We start from the raw sequence: 8,905 nt of genomic DNA on the forward strand, positions 1-8,905 counted from the left end.
AGACGGATTTGCACAGTGGTAACAGCAACGGGCTCACACATAGCAAGGATTGTGTGGTTGGCGCAGGACCGGGAGATTCTGTTGTGCATAAGATCACTATGAGTTGGTACCGACTGGATGGCACCTAACAACAACAAGAGCATGTCTTCAGTATTATTTCCTTCGTATTTTTCTTTAATGGTCTTACCATAGGATGCTCTGTAAAACTCACTGTGATGATCCCATTTGGTGACAAAATGGAAAGATCACTGGGCTCCGAGTACAATAAACATAGTTCAATCACTATCTAGCTCTGCCATGGGGTGGCCAAGCTCCTTTAACACCTCTGAGCCTCAGGTGCCTTGTCTATAAAACAGTGTCTTCAACTTGGAATGGGTCCTGTGATGATCAAATTAACAAACCAATATAAAAGTGCCTTGCTAGTTCTACACTGCTGCGCAGACGTAAGACAGGTATAGCTGAAGCAGCGTGTGCTCAGGAAGGCAAAACCCAAGATGCGAACCCAAATTGCTGCTCTCGGCTAGTTCACCCCTGCCTGAGGCCCAGGTACAGGAATAATGACAGAGAAATGCTCTAGACCGTGGAGAAGGACAAACAACAAGGGGCTAATGAATAGCATCACTTACGTTATCTGGATTTTGGAGAACTCAGGGACTTCATCCTTTTTCTTTCTAAACAGGAACCAGTAGGTGAGGAGACCCACAATGAGTGAAAAGAGAACCATGTCTGTCATGCTGAAAAGAGACACTTCTTCAGTCACTGCCTCAGACATAGTGGCACTGGTATCTACGTTGGAGTCCCCCATGGTGATCATCAAACTGTCAAGAGAGAGAAACAACATCATCACGGAGGAGCAGGGTCAGTGAGGCCTGCTGGGGAATTCACTGGGAAGTTTCAGTCTGGGCATGGTGCCCACGTGCTGCAGAAAACAGACCAAGCACTGTGGGCAGAAGGGATGAGAGTGCTTGGCGAAGTCCAGCCAAGAGTTAGCTGCAAGCTTGGATTGGAGCTCAAGTAGCAAAGGGCTCCGGTAGGGTCAGCTCCAGCCCAGCCTGTACACCTTGGACACAGCCTAAAGCTAAGGCCGGAGCTAGGACTGGATCCACTGCAAGTGACGGAATGCAAGCCCCCAACTTCTGACACCATCAAACACCCCCCAACCCATGCGGGCACAGCCAAGAAGTTAGTTACGTATGAGAGAGGGCGCTACCTAACCACAAACCCTTTTCGCAACTGTGCCAGTGAAGGGTTAACTTAGCAGGCCTGGGTTGCCTCCAAGCCTGACTATCCCATAGTCTTCAGGACTGATCCCTGGAATACAGTGCCTGCTAAGAGTATTTCTGTATCTCTGAGACCTTGGGCCATGAAGGATAACTTGTGCTAACAATGTGATTTATGATGAAAGTTTGTTTTTGTTTGTCTGGGATCCTGGGTCACGCTGTGTCCATTTGACCTCTGAGGGGCTGGAGATTGAGCAACTAAGACCAGTCACGTGAGTGCTCCATCATACCATGGGACCAACCCCAATGAAAACCCTGGACAACAATGCTTGGGTGAGTCTCCTTGGTTGGCAACACTTTGTACACATTGCTGGAGTCCTGGTGTGGTGTTGTAAGATAAGCACTGGATTGCTAACTGCAAGGTCGACAGTTCAAACCCACCAGTCACTGCTTGGAAACCCTATACAGGATTCCTATGAGTTGGAATTGACTCAACAATGTTTAATACCTAAGGTGCCTTGGTAGCACAGTGAGTTAAGTGCTGTGCTGCTAATCTCCAGGTCTATGGTTCAAACTTAGCTGCCTGCTCCTGGAGAGATCTGCTGTCTCAGAAAACCTAAGGAGAAAGTGTTACTCTGTCTACAGGGTCACCCCGAGTGAGAACGCACTCAATGGCAGTGGGTTTGGTTTTGGAGGGGTACAAGGAGCTCTGGTAGCGTTGTTGTTGTTAAGTGCCATCGAGTCGGTTCGAACCATAGCAACCTGTATAGGGTTTCCGAGGAGCAGGTGGTGAGCTTGAACCACCAATCTTGCAGTTCAAACGGCCTTGCAGTCTGGCACATTAACCCACAGCGCCACACCAGGGCTCCTCTGGTAGCATAGTGGTTACGAATTGGGCTGCTAACCTCAGGGTCAGCAGTTCGAAACTACCAGCTGTTCTGTGACAGAAAGATGAGGCTTTTTATTCCTGTAAAGATTTACAGCCTCAGAAACCCTGCACAGGGTCGCTATGAGTCTGAACCGACTCCACGGCACATCACAACAACAGCTTACAGAGGACAACTACAAGTCATGCCTAGCTCCTCCGAGAATCAACCCTACACACCAGTTTCCTTTGCTGATTTTAATCTGTATCTTTTACTATAATTAACCATACCTGTGATTGTTACGTTTTCCTGAGTTCTGTGAGTCTTCCTAGCGTGTTACAGAACTTGAAGGTGGTTTTGGGGAATCCCCAACACACCAACCTCGTTCCCTTGAAGGTCCTTCCACTACTGAAACCGAGCAGGTAGGCAGATCTGAGATGAGTCAACAAAAGCCAGGGTGAGAGTACCTGAAATTTCAGCAGCTTACTTCCGCCACTCACCAGCAAGGCTGGGTTCATCTCGGGAGTCTGAATCATCCCATTCTGTAATCAGTGCTATTACCACAATCAGTGAAAAATGCCTTAGTCATAGCTCAGTAACTTACACAACGAGGCACTGTTACATACGCCTTCCTTTAGCTGCCACTTCCTTCAGGGAGCCACAGGGCTGGCCCTGAGCTGCCAGGGCACCCTAATATTCAAGGGCTCTAAGCATCAGTCCTCCCTTCTGTAACTACTCATGACAGGCCCTCAGGGTTGGTTCTGGGGCTCCCTTTCTCATTAACTGGTGATGTTCTTCTAATGGCTGAGATGCTGTGATACTCCCCACGATCCTGCTTTATAGCCAACATTTCAGAACAAATTTAACTTCCATGTCCACAGAGAGTACTATTTATATTTAAGGACTAGCTTAGGGACACATGATGGTCATGCCCTTCCATCCAACTCTATCAGAGTTGTCTGCCAAACCCACACACCTCTGTCAAACTCTCACAAAACCAGGGGCAGAGAAGCCCTTGGGACCTGCTTTGATGGCTCCTGGAAGGGCCTGTCCCCCAGAGCCATGACAGATCAGTCATTTCAAGCCTGACAGGACTCGGCTAGGTGTTCTTGTCAGGACTAAGGTGCCGATGTTGGACCTTCCAGTGCCAGAAGCCCACTGCAGAGCAAGCAGCTCCCTTGTCCTCCCCCCAAGGCCCCTTATTTTTATTATTATTATTTTTTTAATGGAAACTGCTTAATAAAAGTTGCAGAATTTGAGGTAAAAGACCCAAGTCTAGACTGAATTAAATCTAAGTCTGCCATTGGAAAAGGGGTATGGACTCAGACAATTCCTTCTGCGCCAGCCACTTCCCACAAGGGTGCTATTCACATACGGAGGGAAAGTGGTGGCGGCAGAAGAAGAAGAGGATGGTAAGGAGAGTTCCTGGGGACCTGGAGAAGGTGAAAGAGGGACCAAAGTGGGGGGTGGAGGTGCACTTGGGGCTCTTTGATAGGGAGGGGGTTCATCAGCTGAGTCAAATTGGCTGATGGAGTTGAGAGAACAAGCAAATGGAACTCTTTGATAGGGAGAAGGTTCCAGCTGGGTCAAATTGATAGGGAGAAGGTTCCAGCTGGGTCAAATTGGCTGGAACAAAGAAAAAGTCAAAGGTAGGAAAAGCCCTAGATATAAGGGGTCTCTGACCATTTCCCCTGGTGCTCACAAAGTTAATTCCTGCCGGTGATGGATGCTGAGAAGGCGTCGGGGAAGATGATCACGGGCGCTGGGAGGGTGCGTTGAAATAAGCGGGTTAGGGTGCCAGGAGAATTAGGGTTCTGGGCCTTCCGATGTTAAATCGGGGGCCTCAATCGTCCCGCTTCTGACACCAATGAAAGGACCCGGCACTGCTCATCAACCACACCTCACACCAGATGGCCCATCTAGAGACGTTTATTCAGGGTGAGGAAGGTAACCTCTGCCGGAGAGAGAAGGCAGGAGGCAGAAGGGAAGAGAGGAAGAGGAAGAAGAAGAGCAGAGAGAAAAGAGGGCAGAAATAAGAGGAAGAGGAGAAGAGCGGCCCCTTATTTTAAGGAGGGGAAATGAGTGCCCACAAGGCTAACGGTGACTTCCAGGCAGGTATGCAGGTTTACTGCACAGCCCAGAAGAAAAAGTTCCTTCTCTCCAGATGATTTCTAAAGTCATGCTTTGGTGGACACCAAGAAAAACGGTCACGTCTGCAATCACACGTGCATATCCTATTTAATAATGTTTGATTCAAGCCACCCAGGCCACTGCAATAGTCTCCACACTGGTGCTAAAGGGATCCTCCAATCTATCAAGCCATTCTCCTAATCAACAACCTCAAATGGCTTCACATCAGATAAAGCCAAAGAGCTAAAGTCCTTACACAACCTATGAAGCCCTGTAGGACTCGGCTCCTGGACACCTCGGCAGTCACACTGGACCTCCTGGCTACTCCTCAAGCCTGCCAGGCCCACTGCTGCCTCAAGGTGTTTGCATGTGTTGAGTCTGTTCAGACTCTGCCTAGAGTTAGCTGCAATGTCGGGTCCCTGCTCAAATGTCACCATCTCAGGGAAACTTTTCCCGAGCAATGTATCTAAAATGGTACATGTGGCCACTGTCCGTCCCCTTGTCCATTCACAGCATTGTATGTGACATCACATTACACAGGTTTCCCCCATGGATATCTTCTTGACTTGAGGGTCCATCCCACAAGGTCAGAGACTTTTACTTTGTTCAAAGTTGCGCCCCCAACATTGCCTGGCATACAATGAGCACCTCGTATCAATTTGTTGAATAAATGATCACAAGAACAAAAAACAAGAATTCCTCCGAGTACCATGGCTGGCAACAAATGGCATACAGGTTACAAAATGGTTTTATAATCTAAAACCCACAATACAGATACATCATTACAGCACAGTTTGTCAGGATGGCTATGTGCACATGTTTCTTTCCCACTTGTTTTGCATCGACAGTCAGGACACCACAGATTCTTACACCACTGAGGAAACTAACAAGCAACAAGAAGGAATTAGCAGGAAGTCCCCAATGTACATACAAATGCCTCCCTGCAGCAAAGGAAGTATGGGGCACAGGCCCCAGGTCCTACCAACACATTAGACACTCCCCCTGGTCATCAGACCTGCGGTCTCAACAGAACCGGGAATGTTCCAGTAGCTTTGACTCAGAAACATCAAACAACTTCTTCTGACAGACACAGATTGTGGAAACAACCCTGGAGAACATTGTATCCAGGCTCTGCACCTACGGATGGAAGGAAGATCTGAGGCCCCAAGGGAGTAAGTAGCTTGTCTAAGGGAACAGTCAATGAGCTGCCAAACGAGAAAGGGAGGCTGGGTCTCCTTGAGGCCCGGCCTCCCCCAGCAGGGTCATGCTCACCACCCATGGAATGAGGAAGAGTTAGTTGTTCACGGGCCTCCCCTCTGCTTAGCTGTGAGCTTCTAGAGAAGAACAGCATCTCATTAATCGAATTGTTTCATACCTACGAATCAGCACAAAGCGGATTCCTACGAGGCCCAGGTCAGATCCCCAATTTCTCCAAGATGCTGTGCCAGTCCATCTCCAACACCAGCCACTCACTCCCCATGGTCAGCACTCTCCTCTCTGCCAGTCGGGTTTGGCAGTTTGCTGAGTCTCACAGAACTCACGAGCTGTACTTATAGTTAAGTGGTTGATTAAGGAAATAATAGGTTGCAGCTTAGAATCAGGATCAGGAAGCAGGTAGACAAGGTCTGGAGGACTTCTGGAAACAGAGAGCAAATGCCTCCAGTCTTCGCTGCAGGACAGCCTTCTCTCAGTCTCTGTGCTGTGCAAGCCTCTGCCTTCAGCCCCTGCCATTAGCCTCTCAATAGCTAACGGGCCCAGCTCACAGCCAGTGAAGCAGCGTGCTCAACTCTCTTAGCTGTTCACTGCTGACTGTCACAGAGCCCCTCCCAGGCCTACTCACTGTCTTCAACGTTACAGCCTTTGATCTCTACTAAAACTCCTTTGGAACTCTGGTAGCGTAGTGCTTACGAATCGGGCTGTGAACTACAAGGTCAGCAGTTCAAAACTACCAGCTGTTCTGTGGGAGAAAGATGAGGCTTTTTACTCCGGTAAAGATTTATAGCCTCGGAAACCCTGTACAGGGTCACTGTGAGTCGGAACCGACTCCACAGCACATAACAACAACAACAACAACAACAACAACTCTTTGCCTCTAAAAATCTCTGTGGGGCTGGGTGCTAATAAACCACCTCATTTGTCAATTTCAAGGCACTGCCCTACTGACCTGCTAGTAGGGAACTGATCAGAACCAACCAATCCTTTGGGTGGACTGCAACTCACTCAAATTGCATAGCAAATTGACCAGTCTCTGCAAAGGTGTATAAAATCGACCAATCAGGGCAGACTGCAGAACGGGGCCACACAAAAAGTTATCAAACCATCAGGTTGTTTACAGCTTACCTGGGAAAATGTCAATCAACCTGGGAGCCCCTACTTCCAAGTTTGCTTCTCCAAAGAACGAGCACAAAAGTAGCTCGTCAAGGTTTAGGTGGAAAATCTCTCAAACTGTTTTTCCAAAGACCAGGACAAAAGACCACATGAAGAAACTCATTTCATCACACCCATAATGCACAGGACTGCAAAGTGCACTTGGACCGGGAGGTCTATGATTCAAGTTCACCAGCTGCTCTTTGGAACCCATATACAGGGTTGCTATGGGTCGGAACCAACTCGACAGCACTCAGCAACAAACAACATGCACCTCTCATCTATCTTATTGTAGGGAAGGAAGGGATGGCAGAGGGGCAAGAAGGAAGTCCACCTAGTTAAGACTGTTAACATGAGGATGAGCAACGAGGTACCTTAGGAATGAAGCCAAGAACACCCCGTTAAGTCACTGAAGACATGATTTCTATGCTGAAGCAAACGAACACCCACCCATCTCTCTGACCTCATTCTTAGCTACCTGCCAATGTGCATCTCTGTATGCCTGCTCCAGAGCCTTTGAAGTTGCCTGGGATGCCCGGTGCTAGTTACTGCCTAGGTATTCTTCAGATTTTAGATCAACTGTTACTTTCATGCACTTCACTTTCTTGGCACAGGGCTTGGCATGTACCCTAGTGCTCAACGACTTCATGGCATGGAGACCTGGTATGGCTCTGTAGGATAAACACTGTTAACTGCAATGTAGGCAGTTCAAACCCACCAGTCGCTCCTCGGAAACCCTATACAAGGTTGCTATGAGTCGGAACCAACTTCACGGCCCTTAACAACAAGTGTTGGTTGTTTTGGAGCCCTGGTGTGAAGCTGCAGGATAAGTGCTGGACTGCTAACCACACAGTTGGAGGTTCAAAACCACCACCTGCTCCACAGAAATCCTATATAGAGTCACTGTGAGTCACTTAACCACAACAGACACACACAGCAAAATTTTTATGATCAGTAAAAGAAAACACGAAGAATTAGAAGAAATTTTGTGCTCATAGTGTGCAGATTTGGGAGTTCTCTAGGAAAAAAGTCCCTAATATTTCTCAGTTCCTGGATCTCTTGGTCCCTCAGTAATGTTTCCATGGCATCCTTACGTCAAAAGTAATATCTAACAGTTTATTTATGAAGCAGTTAAGGTTCAGCTTTGCAAAGATACAACATCAAAAAGAATGTAGCAGGTTGCAATATTGAAACTGTGAATGGCTTCCAGCTGGAAATTCACCCGGAGTTTGACACAAGCTGATTATCAAATTTCCCTGCCTTTGAATAAGAGTTTCCTGTAGTGCCCTGAGGCACTCAGGAAAAGTTTGGGAATCAAGACCCACAACCTAAAATCACTTTCCTCTACTTTCTGAAGCACTTGGGTAGAACACTGTGGGCGTCCTTTCTGATATCTGGAAGCGCCCCTCCTCCATTTCAGTGGGTGGCAAGGTTGACCTTGAGTCAGTAAGTCTGAGGTCCCTATGAGGCACTGCAAGGACACTTTGGGAGCCTTGAGCATCAATCTCTCCGTCCTGGAAGGGTCTTGAATGAGTCATTTATTTTTCCCATCTTGGAGAGGAACATGTGATTGTGCAAAGTTCACAGGACCAATTGAAATATTTACCAGCAACAGGGGCTAAAACAGAGAAACTTCTAGACTCGAGCAGGCTCATGTCACTGCCCTGCTGTGACCTTGGGCTAAACACTTGCTATCAGTAGGTTCTGAATCCCTTTTGTCTATAAAATAAGGCACAGAAAAAAAGGGTAAGCCTAAAGATAGTCAAATCTGTACGCTTATAGTCAGGTGGTCAATAAGCTATTACCAGAGAGGGTGTGAGGAAACAGGTGGTCTCCTACATTGTTAGTACAAGTGCAATTGATCTTGGATCAACGAGGGCAATTTGTAACCCAGATGGAATACTATACAGCTTTCAGAAAGAAAACTGAGCGCGTCCTTCATGTGCTATTATGGAAAGATTCCCAGCATATTATTAAAGGGAAACAGAGATTTCTCCCGCCTGCCCACACTATCCTCTACCTTACATATGTGGGGCAGCTCTGATTTGCTTTATGATTACACGTCAGATCTCCACATATTGTTGGTAAGTGCCACTGAGTCTGTTCAGACTCACAGCGACTCTGTATAGGGCTTCTGAGGAGCGGCTGGTGAGTTTGAACTGCCGACCTTGTGATTAGCAATCCAGTGCTAATCCTACAGCACCAAGAGTTTTCAATTTTCATAAAACACGACACACCAGACAGGGCAAGCGATCCATACACACAATTTGACAACTACTATGGCATTCTTCCTGGATTGTGACACCTGGCCAGCCTCTGTGA

The 8,905-nt window shown here is 47.6% G+C and overlaps 1 protein-coding gene across 1 annotated transcript in view; it reads right to left on the reverse strand.

Moving 5' to 3' along the window:
• Positions 1-819, reverse strand: part of POR (P450 (cytochrome) oxidoreductase) — a 32,518-nt gene extending 31,699 nt beyond the window's left edge. The window contains exon 1 of the mRNA XM_006859685.1: positions 627-819. Coding sequence (XP_006859747.1) covers positions 627-814 — 188 coding nt within the window. The 5' untranslated portion in view covers positions 815-819. The remainder of the gene's footprint in view (positions 1-626) is intronic.
• Positions 820-8,905: the final 8,086 nt, after the last annotated feature.

The sequence above is a fragment of the Chrysochloris asiatica genome, unplaced genomic scaffold (genome assembly GCF_000296735.1).
Source record: "Chrysochloris asiatica unplaced genomic scaffold, ChrAsi1.0 scaffold00034, whole genome shotgun sequence".
NCBI classification, from domain to species: domain Eukaryota; kingdom Metazoa; phylum Chordata; class Mammalia; order Afrosoricida; family Chrysochloridae; genus Chrysochloris; species Chrysochloris asiatica.